This window comes from Sorex araneus, chromosome 2, assembly GCF_027595985.1.
Source record: "Sorex araneus isolate mSorAra2 chromosome 2, mSorAra2.pri, whole genome shotgun sequence".
Classification (NCBI taxonomy): domain Eukaryota; kingdom Metazoa; phylum Chordata; class Mammalia; order Eulipotyphla; family Soricidae; genus Sorex; species Sorex araneus.
Window position 1 is genome coordinate 94,408,218 of NC_073303.1, and position 19,619 is coordinate 94,427,836.

Genomic DNA, 19,619 nt, shown 5'->3' on the forward strand with positions numbered 1-19,619 from the left:
CCATTCTCATGTAGCAGATGCATATGATATATTTTGCCACTGCAAATTTAAGGGTTCAGAGGTGTGTGCCCATTTTTATATTTGCTTGAACTTCCTACAGGAACCTAGTATAACACTCTATTATAATCTCAGCATTAAGGAAGAGGAAATCAGAGAAGTAGAAAAGAAACTCACCCCTGGGGTGAGCTCTAGAGAGTTAAGGATCTGGGACATGCTGCAGGACTAGAGGTGGAGGGAATATCTCCCACCAACTATTCCAGGACATAAGTGGCCTTTGACTTACCAGGGATTGTTCCAGCCCAGTCTAAACCACTTTTCTTAGAGTCTGTGATATCACCTCCATTCTGGGATAGTGCAGACATTTGGACAGGAGATGGTAATGACATATGATGCCACTGGGGAGCCACTTTATGCAGTGGTCCAGCAGATGTGTCCTTCAAAGATGCTTAGGTTAAGTCCCTGTTGGAAAGTCCTGAGAGACTGAGTCCATCCCTGCTAGCACACTCAGCTGTGCTGTCCCTACTCACGTAAGCCATTGTGCTCAGGAACTCCAGCGGCCCTACTGTCATCAGTTCTGCTGCTCAATTCCTCCAGCTGGCTACCGCTCCACAGAACTGGCTGCTCATCTGTCTCCCAGAATGAACTAATTTCTAGAGAGCAGAAAATTTCAGCCTAAACAGCCCAGAGATCAACATAAGCAAAGTCTCCCTAAGACTGTGTTAAGTGAGTGTCTCTCTTTGAAGGTCCCCACTGTGTCGGTCTGACCAATGCCCTTTCCTTCAGTACACTGACTTTCCTTAGCTAACATTGTCTCATTCTCCCGGGAAATTCCTTTACACCCCAAGCTCAGTCCCAGTGAACCTGAGTTCTAGCTCCTTGTCTCTTCACTTTCTGTTCATTTGAAGTTCTTTTTTTTTTCTTCTAAAAAGGAGGCAGTACATTGAATAGCTTGGAGAACCACTTTCATTGCTCCTTCTCTCCCTTGTGTCTTTTTTGTTTGTTTGCTTGTTTTGGATCATAATTGGTGATGCTCAGGGACCACTCCTGGCTCTGCACCAAGAACTACTCCTAGCAGTGCCCAGGAGACTATATGGGATGCTGGGGATTGAACCTGGTTAGCTGTGTGCAAGGCAAACATTTTACCTGCTTACCTTCAGCCCATCTCTCTGATGACTTTTGTCTAATCCCTAACCTACTATTCTCTTTCCTTTCCACAATCTGGAAGGAGGCAGTTTTTCACCTTTAGGAAGTGGGTCCCATTGAAATAACCATCAGTGAGGTTGAGAGGCCCATTCACATCCTGTAGGTTCTTCAGAATTCTGAATGTTTATGTGCATGGAGAATCAGCATCTCAAGAAACCTGGCAAAGTGAGTACACAGGCAAACTGGAATGCCTTGGGGACTATATTACGTTCTCAAGGCTAATGTAACAAATTACCCCTCTTGGTAGCTTAACACCATAGTACTTACTGCTTCACAGCTCTGGAAGCCAGTAGTTCAACATCCATTTTAAGAAGTCCAAATCAAGGTTTTTGTAGAGCCATGTGCCCTGTTGAGGTGCTCGGGAGAATTCCTTCCTTATTCCCCAGCTATGGTAGATTCTTGGCCAACATGTCTTGGCTTGTGGATGCATCATTCAAATCTCTGCCTCTGTGCTCATATTCCTTCTCCTCATCTATGTGTATCAAATCACAACATACCTATATACTAAGGACATTTGTGGTTGTAGTTAGGTACCATTCCCATTGTAATAAACTTGGTCCCATAGGGATTAAACAGTTCAAAATAGCTAACTTAATCACCTCCAAATTTTCTCTTGCATTCTCAGGTAACACTTGCAGATTCCAGGGTTTAGAGCCTGGATTCTCTACTATGCAGACATTGATGATGATCGTGAGGAATGATGTACATTTGTGACATTTCTCTGATGCTACAGTAGAGCAACACAGGTTAAGGTCCTGTAATGAGTTGGATGACTTGTGTCCCAGATATGATGAACACCAATTCTGTGGTGGTGAAGACAGAACTCTTAGCCTCATTTTTAAGATAAAGATGCAGATGATGAGAGGGGCAGAGGAACCTGTTCACAATTGCACAACTGGAGAGTAGGGCGTGGGGAGAGGGTCTCCAAACTCTAGAGTTGGCATTTCTACACCTTGTCTCTCAGTAACCTATAAAACACACCAAGAATCTTGTGGAGGATAATCCTTGCTCCACCATGTGGGCCTGGCTTCCGCTGAGACAAAATAAACCCCCAGGTTCTGGCATCTTTTGTGGACAGAACCTCTGACTTTCTTGTTTCTGAGCATGCGTGGGAGAGGACTGAGCAGAATTTCTGCTTCCTTCATGGAGTTGACAGCACATGAAACAAAATCTCTAGTCCTCTCCACTGTTTAATTTTTTTCCTCTGACATATATAAAGTGTGTAACTGAATTCTGTGACTGTCCCCTATTACTGAGGTTCTGTTGTTTGCCTTATTTTTTTGATCACCTTATTGCTCTTGAGACTCTTTGTTCCAAGGTACTTTGAACTGATCAACTGATTTTTGAAGTATGGATAAACTAGGGCTAAGAAAAATTTTTTTCTGGTTGTTTAAAAAATAAAAGGCATGTAAGTATACAAATTATTTTGGAAGGTCATTTTTTGGGAGGAGGCATGTGGGAGGTTGGGCCACACCCTGCAGTGCTCAGGGCCTATTCCTGACTCTGTTTTCAGGAGTTAGCCCCAGGGGGCCATATGTCATGCCTGGGATTGAACCTGGAATGGCCTGGTACAAGAGAACTACCTTACTTCCTAGGACTCCCCCCACCCCCGCAACCTTGGAAAATATTTTTTTTTAATTGCTGCTCAGTGATAAATTCCTAGCAATGTACACCTCTTACAGGAATAAAGAAACTCTCTCTGCAACCTGGGGTCATCAATGCATAGCTAACATGTGATTTGCAAGCGCTCTCTTATGCATCTTTGAGTTCACTTTCCCTTCCCACAGTCCTGTGAAAAAGTGGTCCTAACCATCACGGTCAATATTCAGATGAAACAATTTAGAGAGGTGAAGTGACCTGTCTCAGGCAGGGATCCAGGGCATGTACGTCAGCCTTGCTCTCTTCTCTGCTTCCCCATGAGTCCCAACCATGACAGACAGCTCTGCCAGGTTCCTCTCGGTCAAACTTGGCTGTGACCACATCACACCTTACCTGCTGTAATGATAGCTTTCAGGAGCATGGTACATGAAGATGTTCCCTCGGGTCCTTTCTGCCCAGTGCCTGGCCATGTCAATCACAGGGCAGATGATGAAGTAGTCCCTGGAGGAAGGAGGGTAGAGGATAGAGACAGTTATAAGTATGTCCATGGAACACTGGGCTGAAAAAGGCTTCTCCCAGGCAAGGATCCCCTTGGACACCAAGAGCCCACAGAGAACACCTCCTGGGGTTCGTTCACCTGGCCCTGCTATTGGTACATGGAACAGTCTAACAGAGGGCTGGAGTGCACCTACTCCATGAAGCCTTCTTTGATTGCCTGCTGTTCCTCAGATTATCTGACTTCTCAAAGACCATTGCTCAAAGCTCATGGCCTGGTCGTTCACTTTCCCTAAAGGCAGTGAGAGGCAAAACTGCGGCAAGAAGGTAGGATTTCAGAATGTCAACTTTGAGATTTTTTTAGCAACACAGATCTGAGTTGGTCCTGACTTGGTTTTGAGCCTCTGGAAGGCCCAGTCCTTATACAGCTGTGAGTTCTAGGGGCCTTCAAAAACAGCTGTCAGCTTCCTGGTATAGGGGCAGAGGAAAGGAAGGCCTTCCTGGTGCCAAAGAACCCAGTGAGTGGTACAGAATTTTATTCTAAGCTGGTGACCACAGTCCACCACAGTGAAACCACAGAGTTCAGGGTAGAGATGCCAAGTATCTCAACGTGCTATGCACAATGTGGAATTCACAGGGGGCCCCTGGGATTTGAGACGGCCTTAGACAAGGGCGAACGTTGAGCGTGGATGCAAGGCAGAAGAGAGTAGTCAGAGGAAGTCGAAACTACCCAGCCATTTCCTCCTGTTTAGCAGGGAACCGTGCCAAAGAATCAGAGCACGCAAAGGGGGCCCCAGGATCTCAGAGGCAACCTGGGTTGTTTCAGGTCAGCACCAGGACCCTGACTATTTCTTGAGTTCTGGTCAATTTCTATTATGTCATATATGTTGTCATCTGAAAAGGACACAGTTCTTGGCATCTCTGGGCCAACTGCAGAGAGAAAGGCAGGCTGGTTCTGATGACTGTCACAGGTATGGAAATAGGACTGTGACAGAGGGACACTGGGGGCTGTAGAGCCTCCAGAGGGGCTGAGGAAAGAAGCCTGAGCTACAAAAGGGGTGCAGGATACATAATCAGGGTGTTAGGGAATAGTACCCCTAACTTGAAGGGAAGGGCATGTTCATCTGTGCTAGCAGCTTGGGTGCCCATCCCCAAAGAATAAGGTGAACCCCAACTGCACTTTGCTGGCTGGTGCATCTGTTCTCGGAGGCTCCCCACCGTTCTCACAGGCACTCAGGGCTGAGGTTGCTGACTAGAGGGCACCAGGACTCTCTCTGCTGAGCCAGGATGTGCAGGTGTCAGTGCTCTGTGCCTGAGTATTGCCTGAGCAGTTTCTTCTGGCACAAAGTAAATGAGGGTTTGGTTCCTTTGGAAAGCACTTTGGCTGTGTCCTCTACAGTTGGTGAGATGGTGTGCCTGGGATGACCCCTCATTACTCCCACTTGTGACCCACTCCCTTTCTAGGTCACAATGAGGGGTACAGAAGAAAGAGCTGCTAAAAGGCTTCCTGCTCTCCTGCATGAGCTGAGCATTGTCTTGGCCATACAGAGCTGCAGCAGCAGGACAAGGGTCCAGAGCTTACCGAGTGGCATTCTCCAGGGCCCTGGAGAAGGAGGCATAGTCATCAGTGGAATGTTCCAGGGAGTAGTACCAGGTAGCAGCAGCCTGGATGCTGGCATCAGTATCCTCACCACCCAGGGAATTCTGCAATGCCTGGTAAAAGGCTGTTTTGCTATTGGTCCGGCCTTGACTTTCTTCAAATTGCTTTAAATAAAGAGAATAATAGAAATGAGAGAGAGAGAGAGAGAGAGAGAGAGAGAATGAAAATCCTGTCAGTATCATAGAAAGATTGCACTCATCTGTGGAATATAAAAATTTAAAGTAGCAGAATGGGACTCTTACACCCAAGAGTAGTAGAGATAAGAACCAGGAGGTCTGCCCCACAGCTTGGAAACTGGCCTCACATGCTGGGGGAAAAGGCAGCAGAGTTAGAGAAGGGAACACCTAGTAGAGAATGTTGGGAGGACCCACTCGGGTTGAAAGCCTAGTACCAAAAATAGACAATAGACTGAACGTGATGGCCACTCAATACCTCTATTGAAAAGTACAACACCCAACAGGAGAGAGAACAAAAGGGAAGGCCCTGCTGCAGAGGCAAAGTGGGGTGGTGGGGGTTGGAATAGGGGTGGTGGGAGGGATACTGGGAACATCGGTGGAGGAGAATGGGCACTGGTGGAGGGAAGTAAACCAAATGCAAACATGAAAGTTCATAAGTTTGCAACTGTACCCCCATGGTGATTCACTAATAAAAATTAAAAAATAAAATCCTGTCAGTCTAATTAGTGAAGTGCCTGAGGCTGTGGTTAGACTTCCTGGGGTGAAATCTAGGTTTGCTTCTCTCCACCATGCATGTGATGTTAAGTATGCACCTGTATCCCTCTGAGTCATCCTTACTCCCTCTGAGATGGACACAATGGAATGGCTCATGTCCCCCAAAGACTGTAGTTATGCCTGACATGTAGTAAGTGCTCAGTGGAGGGAAGCTGCTGTCCTCAAGTCACACTCCTTGTTTTACTCCCCTCCCCTGGCCTGAGCTCTCAGCGAGTTTGTGTTTGGTTTTATTGGGAGAACTCACTTCAGTTTCATCCAGGGACTCAAATATTCAACCCAAGAACTCTGTTTAGACTCTTTGGTGCTAAAGATGACACTATCTTCTCAGGACCAGAATTGTGAGGCCCCAGGAAACAGTCCTAAACACACTTGTTCATGTCCTAAGCACACTTTGCTCTCCTGGAATGCAGATGGGAAATAGCAAAATAAGTGACAGATGGTTCCTAGGGGAGAAGAACTACGGAGAGAAATAGCAAAGTGAGAGAAATAGGGCAGGGGCTGTTCTATGGATGGTCAGGGTAGGTTGGCAGCTAGTTGGACAAGCATGACCCAGTGGAAATTTCCCACCTTCCTTCCCCATCACTTCCCTCTCCTTTTTCTAATCTTCCTTCCTTCCTTCCTTCCTTCCTTCCTTCCTTCCTTCCTTCCTTCCTTCCTTCCTTCCTTCCTTCCTTCCTTCCTTCCTTCCTTCCTTCCTTCCTTCCTTCCTTCCTTCCTTCTTCCTTCCTCTCACTTCTTCCTTTCCTCCTTCCCTCCCTCTCTATCTCCCTCTCTCTCTGTTTCTGTTTCTCCCCTTCTCTCTCTCTTGCTCCTTCCTCTTTACTTCCTCTTTCCTTTCATGTCCCAAGGTCTCTCTTCAGTCTGCACTAGGAGATCTCCCACTAGGACCATGCTTCCCCCTCACAACTTATTTCTTCACTTCTAAAAACAAGGGGCTACACAGCATCTGGGATACAGTTCCTAAGTATGAGGTCTTCTTTCCCATCTCTGTAATGTTCTATTACAGAGTGTATAGGCTCTTATGTTGGGCCATGAAATGTGCTTATTGGGAGACCCTGGTATGTCCAGTTTCTCTAAATATTCCTAAGTCTCCAGAACCTGCAATTAGAAGGAGCAGGTATGGCCAGTAAGTGACCACTCCTTGTCTGAGACCTTCTTACTGCTGCCCTTGAAGTGGGTCAGCCTCAACCTGGCTTCACGAAAGGGGGCTGGAGCAGTCAAGAGGATTGTGGAAAGATGCATGTTCCTGGAACATGTATGCCAGTCTTGGGAGAGTAAGGGAAGGAGAGCAGAGAGAACTGAAATCAGATCTTCATTTCAATTCTAACTAAATCACTTTTTTTGTTGTTGTAAAACTTTCTAAAACAAATATGGCAAAATTTAGTATTTTCTGAATATAAATAGTGAATATATGTGTGACTCATTCTACCAAGGGATTAAAAATTTTCTTGACCATGATCAAAGATAAGAAAAATGTTGATTTTATTTTGAGGGGCTGAGGGGGTTTGGGCCACACCCAGAAGTGCACAGGGCTTATCCCTGGCCCTGTACTTCTAGGATGGTCCAAGGGACTATGTGTAGTGCCTGGGATAGACTGAACCGAGCTGTGTGCAAGGCAAGCGTTTTACTTCCTGCACTATTTCTCTAGCCCTTTGGAAAGGTATTTTATATATAGAATAAGCACAGAGACAGAGGCCTGGAATTACACCCCTGAATAACCTTGTTAAGTCTTTGGTAATCTGTATCCTGTCCCATTTCTCTCTCTCTTTTTTTTTTTTTTGCTTTTTGGGTCACACCCAGCGATACTCAGGGGTTACTCCTGGCTTGCACTCAGGAATTACTCCTGGCGGTGCTTGGGGGACCATATGGGATGCCGGGGATCGAACCTGGGTCGGCTGCGTGCAAGGCAAATGCCCTACCCGCTGTGCTATCGCTCCGGCCCCATCTCTTATATATTGAATCAATAATGCTTTCTTGCAAGTGATGAGGCTGATATCACAACCCATGGATAGTATAAGGAGAAAACGGAATTATTTTATTTTTTGCCCTTTTCTGTTTTTTTTTCCAGAATATTCCATAACAAAAAGAAGTTAAGAGCTCTGCCTTTCTCCAATTATTGTCAAATGTGCATTTCAAAATTAACGCACACATTTCACTGAAGTATCTAAATCAATGGAAATTACATCCTGACATTCTATTTTGGATAATGAGACTGTGAGACTTAATAAGCTATTGTAGAGTCACAGTGTTAAGAAAGATATAGAAGATCATCCAGGTCTTACATATAATAAATGTCAATTTTCCACGCATAACATAATCATGACCTGGTCTCAGAGCTGGGAAACCCTGGAAGGTCAGTGAATGGCAGGTTATAGAGCTGCCCACAGGTACTGGACTCAGAACATTGAAGGCCGTACTAGACTTGGAGTCAAAATTCGGGAGTCCAGAGTCAACCACTCATTTAAGGAGACCTGGAAAAAAGACATTTCCTCTTTCTGAGCCTTATATCTTTAAAATGTGTGTATTGAACATCTATGTTGATTCCGGCATACCCACTTTAAAAAGACCCAAACTTTAATGGTCAAACTTTAAATTTTATTCCGTTTTATTTATTTATTTATTTATTTATTTATTTATTTATTTATTTATTTATTTATTTATTTTTACTTTTTGGGTCACACCTGGTGATGCACAGGGGTTACTCCTGGCTCTGCACTCAGAAATTACTCCTGGCGGTGTTCAGGGGACCATATGGGATGCTGGGAATCAAACCTGGGTTGGCCACGTGCAAGGCAAACTCCCTACCCACTGTGCTATCGCTCCAGCCCCATAATGGTCAAATGTTAAAGGTGCTTGTCAAGATAGCAGACTTGGGATGGCTGGGGAGTTAGGAGAGAGAAACTGGAAACACTGGTGGAGGGAAGCTGATATCGGTAATGGGATCGATGATAGTGCATTCTATGTCAAAAACCCAACTATGAATAACTTTGCAACTCATGGTACTTTAATGCAATAAAATAAAAATAAATAAAATGAGTATGCTAATTTTGACACAGGAGCTGCTTTTAGATTTTGTGAGAATTAAGTGAGCAAAGTAGTGTGAAATCATTATGTCACCTTTCAGGCATTCTACTCCAAACTGAGTTTGTTATTATTTTGGGGGAGGACACAGAGGGAAGCAAGTGGATGGGCACCACAGGAACCAGAACACCTCACTGTAAGAGGCAATGGAGCCAGCGAATCCAAATTTGCTTTGCCTTCTGGGGTTCTGCTCCTCTGATTTCTTACACACAAGCGGGAGATAACTGCATTAGTTACCAAGCCAGCTTCAGAATTACAACTAGCTCTTGAAGCTCCCAGCTCAGAGTCTAGCCTAGAGGACTCAGATCAGAGACCTATCTGTATTAAACTTTAGTTTCATTGAGTTTAATTAAAAACCATAGTATGAACACAGACCCTGAATCACTTTATTAAAATGAAAAAAGTATAAGAATATAATGAATATAATGTCTATTTTTTTAAAGCTCCCTCTCGCTTTGGTCGCCATCCTTATTTATGCAAATGAAGAAGATGCTCGAATGTGCAGATAAATACTGTGATATGGATATTTGCCTGATCTCTGTGTGCTTGGCTGCACACTGTGGCCAAGAGAATTGGGCAAGCAGTAAAGACAGAGGAAAGAGATGAAGATGCAGATTATATTTCCCGTGCACAGATACTTTACAGTTAAGGAACAGACCCATGCAACCCCTCCCCCCATTCTTCAGGGTGGCAGCCTAGGTCTGAGAGCAAGGCCCTGGCTATCCTTCTCCTAATGCTTCTGAATTATTTTCCTGAATTTGCTGAAAGCCACACCTAAAGAAAGAGGCACTTTCATGGGTTCTACAGAAATAGTTGAGGCAGCTTGAAGCAGGGGGAGGGGGGTAGGAAGTAGAGGCCGGGCACTACTAAAGGAAGTGCCTTGAAGGCTCAAGTGTTGAGAAAGTTCCATGGTCAGAATACTGGCAGGGGAGGGGCTTTCATGCTTCCACAAATGTGTGATCAGTTTCACACAGAGCGATTGCAATGTTCTGAGGTTCTCAGTCCCCAGGGGGAATCTACCTGGCTGACGGTCACTATTCTGGAACCTGCCGGAGTGGAAACTCAAGCCTCGGTCCACATGGGAGCTTGCAGTGTTTAGCAAGACCCACTGCCCTTGCTCTTGGCGAGAACCAAGGCACAGATGCTGCTGCAGGTTTAATTAGAGAAGCGGTGGGGAACATCCCCCACGTGACTGCAAGCACTAACACCACACGCTGTAATTATAGGCAAGCTTCTGCCCAGAAGCAGGGTTGTCACAAACAGGGCTGCACTTCCCTGGGGAAGAGAGAGCTGACACTGTGTGTCTAAAGGTCTGCCACCAATGCATCCTCCAGAAAAGCTAGAACCCTGTGAAAGAACTGACTGCCTTTTATCTTTTTCTTGGAGGTGCAGGAAGATGGTTGCTTTGGACCACACCCAATGGCTTTCAGGGCTTTACTCCTCTCTCTGTGGTCAGGGGCTATTTCTGGTGGTGCTCAAGAGAACTTGTGTCACTGTGGAACAAACTGGGGTCAGCTGCATGCAAGGCTAGAGCTGTACCAGCTCTGGCCCTCTGTGTGTGTGTGTGTGTGTGTGTGTGTGTGTGTGTGTGAGAGAGAGAGAGAGAGAGAGAGAGAGAGAGAGAGAGAGAGAGAGAGAGAGAGAGAGAGAGTGTGTGTGTGTGTGTGTGTGTGTGTGTGTGTGTGTGAATGTGTGTCCAGGGTGAGAGGGCAGATTATTATGGCCAAGACCTGCCATGATTGGGGCTGCAGGGGCTAGGGGCTGAAAATACTTTCCTTTTAGATTTATTTATTTATGTTTTTTGGGTCACACCCAGCAATGCACAGTGGTTACTCCTGGCTCTGCGCTCAGGAATTACTCCTGGCAGTGCTCGGAGGACCATATGGGATGCTGGGAATTGAACCCAGGTTGGCTGTGTGCAAGGCAAACGCCCTACCCTATGTGCTGTTGCTCCAGCCCCTAGTTTCTTTTAGTACTAAAAAGAAAAAAATGCAAAAACAGTGACAAAGATGCCTGAGTGAGAAATAGCACCAGGACTCAGATGCAAGTCCTATGCACTCCAACCTTCCTGTGATTCTCCAAACGCTGCCAGGTGTGGTGCTGGAGATCCCCTCCCCGCACCCCTAGCACTGCGGGGGGTGGCCCAGATCATCTCTGGCACTGCAGGGCTGAGTATCATGACACCCTTAAGGAACGTGAAGCTGCCGACCCGCTTGGCTGGGAAGAGCTGAGAGGAGCCTGCGGGCCTCCTGAGCACCTCCCAAGAGATGCCCCACCACCCACCCGCACCCCCCGTTGAACCTGCGATAACTCGTGAAGACCTCTGTGGCCACAGCCGCCCTCTGTGATCTGCCCCTCACGGGCCGTGGGGGAAAGCAGGCAGAGCCATGCGGGCTGATGCCAGGAGGTCATCGTGGTGCTGGCACCTAAGGTGTCCAGCGACCAAGGGCTGTGGCCGAGACTCCAGGGTGCTGGGAGCTGCCTCCTTTGCTTAGCGCGATGGCAGCGCGAAGCTGCCAGACAGCAGGGCGGGTTGTGGGAAGCTCATTCCAAGAATATAGGATCTGCAGCTCAGCCTGGGAGAAGAACTCCAGTAAGCAGCATGGCTGAAGCCAAGAATTGAGACCCACCTTTCCCATGTAGGTGTCGAGGTTCCCCGCAGCACCCCCTCCCCAAGTCCCCCACTCCTTGCTCAGACCTTAGCGTCTGCCAGTCCCTGAGTTGACAGCGCTAGGTTTCAGGAAAGCGAGCCGTTCCCTGGGACTCCGGCGTGCTCCTCTGCTCTAATCTGTCACCAGAGGCTTGATTTTTCCTGTACTGGGGCTGGTGCCAGTGCCTCAGGCTGCCAGGTGCCGCTTTCCAAGTCTCTCAGAAGCTGCCCTCCCCCTCCGTGCTCCCCGCGGGGTTGGGGTGGGGGGGCACTCCACCTGCTTCCGGAAGAGGCCAACTCCTGGCCAAGCTCAGGGGCACAATTCGGATTTTGCTCGCTTTCCTTGGAGGTGCTCAGAGGAGGGGGGGGAAGACAGAACCTTGCATCTTGGAACGAATCCGCTTTTCATCATGCAAATGAATGCCCAGTTAACGTAGGCAGACTGTCAGTTTCACTAGTTAGAAAGGGAGAGAGAGAGAGAGAGAAAAGGGGGGAAAATCCCCACGGTGGCGACTGATGAAGAATTTCAACAGAAAGCTGCTACTTCGGAAAATAGGATCCTTCTCTGAGCACGGAGCCTCAGGAGGCGTCCCAGGCAGCCTGGATGCTCGGCGGGTATGTTGTCAACTTTACTGTTATCAGCTGGATTCCTTGGATGGGCCCGAGCTGGGTGGTCAGTGGGGAAGGGTCTTGACTGGCCTTGCTGAAGCCCTCCCTCCCCCTCCACTGGGTCCGAGAAAATTATGCTTGTTCTCTGTTGTCTTGATGGGTGGGTACAGGGATCAGGGCAGAGCTCACAGGGGGGCGGGGCACTCCTAGCCCTCCTGTGGCTTCCCTCAGAGAAGGCAACACTGAGACTGTTAGTTTGTCACTTGGACTCTGGACAGTGACGATGCGGGGCTGGTAGGAGAAGAAAGCACAACACACATGTGTGTGTATGTGTGTGTGTGTGTGTGTGTGTATGTGCATGTGACATGCAGTGCGCATGCGTGCACACGCACACGCACGCACACGCCACAGTTTGGAAAACCAGTCTCAGATCAGATGAGGTGATTTCAGTGATTGTGCATCCTTTGTATCCCCGCTTTCCCTGGGTAATTCTCCAAGTCAGGGACAATAGCTTTGGAAAGTCATCATAAGAGCACAATTAGAAAACTAAGAGGAGAATGATTATTTTTGAGTATGTACTATTTGATCAGTGTTGGCATGTATTTGATTCCTTTGGGCATCTTGAGAAGGGGATATACTAAAGTCCTCTCATTTTAAATCTAGGGAAATAGAGGCACAGGCTTTAGGGGGCTCAATGTTCCTCATTAAAATCCAAAGACACTGAGGATTCTCCCCACTCACTTGACAAAAGTTTGGTGCGATAAATTCCTAGTCAGCGCCACTATCTCTGAGTCACCCCTGTTAGTAATGCTGCTGTAGATAGAGCAATTCCCTCTCCACCAAATCCTCTTGAGGGTCAGCAGTATAATGTCTCCCTAAATCGGGAATCTGACTGTTTTCTAGTTCTTGTTTACTTTCTATTCTTACTCCACTGTGAGGTCCTTGAGGGCAGGTGGAATATACATTCATGCCCTAAATACCAGCATGGAAACTGGTAATATGGCAATAACCCGGTAACTGTTACATAAAAGAATAAATGGGTCTCAATGTTGGAAGGATCTATGGCATGAGGTAACTTTCTGCAACTCATGTCCTACTTCTCTGGCTTGGGTGAGTGGGGACTAGACCAATTTTGAAGAGCAGAGGATTTTAAAGGAAGTGCTAGCACGGAGACCTTCAGGGATGTATCATCCTGGAGTTCCCCTCCGCTAACAGAACCATGGAGACTCATGAGTGGGGGATGAAAAAACCCACAAACCCATCTTTGAATGTGGGTCATTAGGAGGAGGAGGAGGAAGCAGAGGATGTTAAAAAGGATGTTAATGTGTGTGTGTGTGTGTGTGTGTGTGTGTGTGTGTGTGTGTGTAAGCTAGAGGAATGACAACAGAATTTCAAGACTGTGTCTGTTGCAGTTCTGTATTGGATGGAATTCTAGGCTTTGTGGGGGCTACTGGCACGCCAGGCATAGGCAATACGAGTGCATTTATCATGTCCGCCTTAGAGATTAGCATACATGAGGTCATGTCCTAGTCCACTGGGAGCCGGAGGACTAGGACAGTGAAGACTTATCTTTACAAAGGACTAGTTAGTTGACCTTCAGATGATCATTATATATCTGAAAGACTTCTTCCTCAGGAGAATGATGTGAAATAATGGTTCATTTACACTTTCCTGTTTTACTGTGTGATGTTTGAGGTTAAGTAAAAATGTGATTGGACTACAAAGTTCTTTATATGGTGGTCTCTATTCTAGCTGTGCTGACAGTTCTATATGTACACAGCACACAGCTATTGGTGGATGCTAAGTTCTTGGAAGTACTTCCTGGCCTTTTCCAAAATTCTGTTCTAGATAAAAGATGCCATGGGGTCAGGTTGACCTGTATTTGGATTCTGGTTTCTTTCACTGTAAAATAGTCACTGTAATTTCTGCCTCGTAGAGTTGTTTCTGGATGAATTATTTCTTTGAAGGCACTGAAGTGAGAGCCTGTCATATAGTCTGTTCTTTATAAACTACTTCAATTTAATAAATATTTTTGAACATCTACTGTATGCCTAGCACTTTTACTAAGTATTAGAGAAATAGAAGAAAACAAAATGTTTATAGTCTCAGTGCTGATGGATCTCATATTTTAGTGAAGAAGAAACATAGTAGTATATTGTTCTCTAGTAAGGAGTTTAAATGATGATAATGGGACCAAGATGTGGAGAAGAGACAATTCTGAAAACATGTCATTTCTTTATGAGCGGATAACTAATTTCTCTCTAACTATGCATACCCTGAAGAAAGTGCGACAGGGGAAGAACATTCTAGAGGAGGGAACAAGTGCTGAGATGTCAAGGTGGGAACATGCTCGGTCTACTTATAAAACACCAAATGGCTTGGTTGAATGGAAGTCTTGTGTAGGGGGTGATGTCAGAGTACAGATAGGGTCACACCTGTTAGGGACTTGGAGGTCACTGTAAGGCTGCAGCTTTTATCCTGCGTGGGATTAGACCAGAAGGAGCCTTTGAGTAGAGAAGTGGCACAATATGACATATTGAAAAGGAATTTCTCTGGTACTTGGGGTTCTCGTAGATTGTAAAAGGCAAAAGTAAAAGGAGGGAAATATAGGAGAGGGTGGGAATCAGAAGACTTCTGAAATAAGATATTGGTCTGTATGTGGGTGATGGCAGAAGTGGGGATAGATGGCTGGATTCTGCGTACATATTGAAGACGGAGCCAGCCAGAGTTGCTGAGAGAATGCTCGTCAAATAGGAAAGAGCAGAGGAAAGAATAAGTTTTGATTGGAGTCTGAGTATGCAAAAGGATGAGCTGTTGTTGAATAAAATGGTGAAGGCAGTGGGAGATTATGCTGACTGGGTTGGGTGCATAGGGAAATCAGTAGTTAGCCTTGAATGTGTTAAGGGTGAGAATATACAAAACATCCAAGTAAACAGAGACTGTATTCCAGGGAAATGTTCAGCAGGAAGCATTACACTGGGCTGAAAGACATTGAGGTGTCAGCATTCAGAACACTGAAAGTGTCGATCTGGCATCTAATTCCACCAGGACTCTGTCATCTTTCCTTCAGTTCTCTACACAGTCAGCACCAAGCTGAGCTTCTGGTTCACAAATACTGCTCAGGAGCTGCACGAGTGCATATTTGTGAGAGAATGGATGGAGAAATAAAGTACAAGAGGAGGAGGCTAACCACAAATAATTGTGCCAAGAGCACTGCCTGGGATGGGTGCCTGGGTAAAAGCCATGGAGCCTGGGGCACAGTATTTTCTGTACTTTGGTGTCCTGGGATGCAGGTATCTTCTAGCCATGTCCTCCTGCTGTGGCTGATGAGCTCCCGTTGGCATATATCACCTTGTTTTACAAGCGGAACAAGGAAGCATCTCCCTGGACACCTCAGAGGGCAACTTCGTGGTCAGAATGTAGAGCTCCCACTCTCTGGATTCATGCTCCTTGCTGGAGGTACTCATTCAAACCAGAGGTGGGAAACTCTTACATTTGATTGGAATGATAACTAAGCACAATCCACTAGACTTCAAGCCACTCTAAGAACCCAGTTCCCCAGCCCTGAAGGAATAATTTTTCCAGTGTAGCTGGTGGACTTCCTACCAACTCTCTAGGATATTCTAGCTCCCAAGAATTAATATAACAGTTGTTTTTGCCCCTCTCTTTAAAGGCATATGTGGTTAAAATGCTCCATAGAACCAGAAATGGAAATATATTCACATATTTACAAATATCTCATATTCTCCCCAGAGGGCAATAGTAAACAAAGGGTAAGAGGAAAAGGGTTCAGGACCAAAGGCAATTTCTGTGTAGTAAGCCCTTGTGGTACAGGGCATTGTCTACGGGGGAATCTGTAGAATATATTTGTTTCTTTCTCTCCTGCTTTAATTTTATAAAAATGGTATAACAATTCAATATATTAGTCCAGGAGAATGCGCACACAACAAGTGACTATATTATTTTTGTGATTCAGTACAATGGTACTGCCCTGTGTCACACAAATAGGTCACACAATAGGGTCATCCTTCAACCCCCATGCCATGCACTGGGGCCACAATCCCATATCTGATTACCAAGAGAGTGGCCGGAAAGAGTGGGGAGGAGAGATCAGGGAGAAGGTTCTCTGCCAGTGTGTGCCCCTTCCTAGTGAGGGACCAGGGATGCACAGAGCAGGAAATATGTGCTCAGATAGATAAAAGACTGTAGAACTTCTTCCCTCTCCACTCTGTCTCCACTGAGCCACAGGAAGTGGCATCCTCAATAGACACATGGGATCTGCTTTCCTGGGTCAGAAAACAGGCCGGCATGTGGGTCTCCTGGGTCTGTCCTCGCCCACCTCCCCTCTGTATATAAGAGGAGACCTGCACAGGGCAGGTGAAGCTGCAGTTGTGCAGCCACAGGTATTCACTTGTTCCTTTCTTTGGTGCATGCACCATGTCTGTATGGCTCACAGCTCTTATTTCAGAGATGCTCCACACCTGCATGATCACCTTTTATGTCATTATAGTGTTTTAGAACAGAGAGGTCTTTTAGATATTGCTTCATAAGCTCACCAGCAAATCCATCGATCTCTGACCAGGGTAACATCGTTAGGGGACCTCCAAGACCCCCTCCCTGCCTACCTTCACAGCCTTTGCTCTGCTGATGATCCCATCATTCTGGGAACTCCCGATGAGCAGGTCAATCTTGTTCCTTGGAGACCTCTGCAGTGCTCTGGCAGGAGACTCTCTGAGGTACTGACCATCTACCACAGGACCCCAATAATGGAAAGGGCCACTCACGGCCAGGAGCTGCAGTCAGGACAAAGGGATGTTGTTATTTGTCAGGGGTTTATCCTTTGTGTAATTGTTCTAGAAGCATCATGGCATGGCTTTGCTTAAACAGGTCTTGAACATGGGGAACACTGATGTTAGTTATCTGTGATCTGTTGGGAATCATAGTAACCTGACCAGAACAAACATGCCACCAGGTGATAGTGCTAGCATAAATTGGAACTCAGTGACTGGGCCCTGGGAAATATTTCCAGAGAGTTGGTGAGTCTGAGCTGAGATGTGTGCAGTAGGCATGATCTGAAAGGGAAATGCATGAGCTTTAGCCACTCGTCATTTAGTCTACAATTAGGGGGTTAAGAATGAGAGCTTCAAACTCCTTACTGAAGCTCACAGCAGTGAGTCTTCCTGCTCATGCCCCTGTGTTAATGTCAGAGCTGCTGACACTGCAGCAGGACTTGGCAGGCTGGAAAAGTTGCACAGAGTATCCTACCTAAGGGGAAGATGGAACAGGAATGGAATTGTGGTGAGAATGCCCAATACAAATGGCCAAGTGCAGTCATAGAGTTGGCAGGGGCAGGTCCTCCTGAGCCTGTGCCACATCCTTTTATCCTTCTAGTCTATAGGTCTGAATCATAGCTCTCCTTTTACAAGTAGCCCCAACCCTTGTCCTGGTCCATTCTAGACTGTAGCACATGCATAGAGCTGAGTTGGGGAAAAGTGACTTCAGTGATCAGTCAGTCATCACCTGCTACCTGAACACCTTCTAGTAAAGTCTCCATTCTAGGCCTGGCTTTTCACCTGCACAGGAGCAGAGAATGTCCCTTGACGCCACTTACATACAAGAACCAACCTTGGTCTGGACATCATTGAGCACATTGGCTGGTTTCTGACGGAGGCAGGACACCATTGCTTGGATGGATGAGGTGAAACAGCTGACTTCTTGTGCCAAAGCAGTCGCCTGTTGTTGAGCCCTCTTCTGGCTGATGACAGCAGCTGGGGAAAGTGCAGAGCCCCCCTGGAAGAGAAAGCAGACTCAGGGTCCATAGTGCAGATCCTCTTCATCCTCTTTTATTTTTTTTTTCTTTTTGGGTCACACCTGGCAATGCACAAGGGTTACTCCTGGCTTTGTACTCAGATATTACTCCTGGTGGTACTCAGGGGACCGTATAGGATGTTGGGAATTGAACCCAGGTTGGCCGCGTGCAAGGCAAACGCCCTACTTGCTGTGCTATTGCTCCAGCCTTTCATCCTCTTTTATCTGAGAAACCTGACCAGCACGTCATGGCTGTTTTCTGTTCTACACACACGGACTTCAACTCTCTTCCAGGGATGGGAAGCTCAGCACTGTTTCAGATCCTGTCAATACACTGCGTGATCGAAAGCTAGTGTCTCTCTAGACCTCAGCTTCCTTATCAGTAAATCAGAGGATTAGACAAAGTGCTCTTCCTTCTTTGTATAAGGAGAAGTGGTGATGGGCTTTGAATAGGAACAACAATCACAACTATTGTTTGGGAAGAGAATTCTGACAGATGGGAACACTGTCCAGCACCATCTCCTGTGTTCAAGGAAATAACAAACTATTCTGGCTGCTCAGTGAACACAGAAATGAACTTTCAAATAGAAGCCCTCCTAGAAGATGAGGAAACACATTTAAAAAAATTGAACCACCATGAGATATAATTATAAAACTTTTGTGGTCTGTTTTCAGTCATACACGTTCCAACACCCATCCCTCTACCAGTTTACATTTCTCACTACAGCAACCCCCTGTATCCCTCCTCTCAGCCCATCCTGCCTCTATGACAAGCACTTTTCTTCTGTCTCTCTCTCGCTCGCTCGCTCGCTCTCTCTCCTTTTGGGCATTATGGTTTGTAATACAGATACTGAGAAGTCATCATATCTGATCCTTTACCCACTTTCAGCACATATCTCCTATCCAGAGTGATAACTTCTAACCATCACTGTCATAACACATTTTAGTGGAATGAAATACTTTCTGAATGAATGAAATGAAATATATTTCCAGTGAAGGAAATATAATCATGAGCCAGTATATGTATGTAATATATAAATATATATAATTTATACATAAATATAAATATATAATCAATAAATATATAATCAGTAAATATATCACTGTCACTGTCATCCCATTGTTCATCGATTTGCTTGAGCAGGCACCAGTAACATCTCCATTGTGAGACTTGTTGTTACTGTTTTGGGCACACCAAATACGCCACAGGTAGCTTGCCAGGCTCTGCTGTGCAGGTGAGATACTCTCGGTAGCTTGCTGGGCTCTCCAAGAGGGGCAGAGGAATCAAACCTGGGTAGGCCACGTGCAAGGCAAATGCCCTACCCGCTATGCTATCACTCCAGCCCCCAGTAAATATATAATCAATCTAAATATATAATCAGAGCCAATATAAATATGTTTCATGTTGGGTTGCTGGGACATTTTCTCTATAAGAACATAGGTTGTGGGTACTGTGTTCCAGGAGGGTGCTCTTGGGGCTGAATGGCTAACAGAGCTGGGTCACCTACTTTGAATTTAGAAGAAGGGATCCAAGGATGGTCTTAGTTGGGGGATAATCCCAAGACCTTGCTCTCTGGAACACCTGAATTTCCACCTCACACAATGGCCACCCACAATAGAATCAGGGATTATATGAGATGGAAGACACCAGCACCGCTATGATAAGAGCTCCGAAGACTTAGAAAGAAATGAAAGGCATTTCGGGGCTGTAGCAATTGCACAGTAGGTAGGGCATTTGCCTTGCATGTGGTCGACCCAGGTTCGATTCTCAGCATCCCATATG

General features: G+C 46.1%; 2 protein-coding genes across 3 annotated transcripts in view; one reads left to right on the forward strand and one right to left on the reverse strand.

Annotated features, from left to right (window-relative positions):
- The window catches only part of TG (thyroglobulin), a 252,528-nt gene that overhangs the window by 13,944 nt on the left and 218,965 nt on the right, over positions 1 to 19,619 (reverse strand). Inside the window, exons 43-46 of the mRNA XM_055126733.1 lie at positions 17,654 to 17,818; positions 16,654 to 16,821; positions 4,880 to 5,061; positions 3,196 to 3,303 (exon numbers count right to left, since the gene is read on the reverse strand). Of these exons, the coding sequence (XP_054982708.1) occupies positions 3,196 to 3,303; positions 4,880 to 5,061; positions 16,654 to 16,821; positions 17,654 to 17,818 (623 nt within the window). The remainder of the gene's footprint in view (positions 1 to 3,195; positions 3,304 to 4,879; positions 5,062 to 16,653; positions 16,822 to 17,653; positions 17,819 to 19,619) is intronic.
- Positions 11,612 to 19,619, forward strand: part of SLA (Src like adaptor) — a 71,825-nt gene continuing 63,817 nt past the window's right edge. For both annotated transcript variants that reach the window (XM_055126735.1, XM_055126737.1), the window contains exon 1: positions 11,612 to 12,034. The gene's annotated coding sequence lies outside the window, so the exon portion shown is untranslated. The remainder of the gene's footprint in view (positions 12,035 to 19,619) is intronic.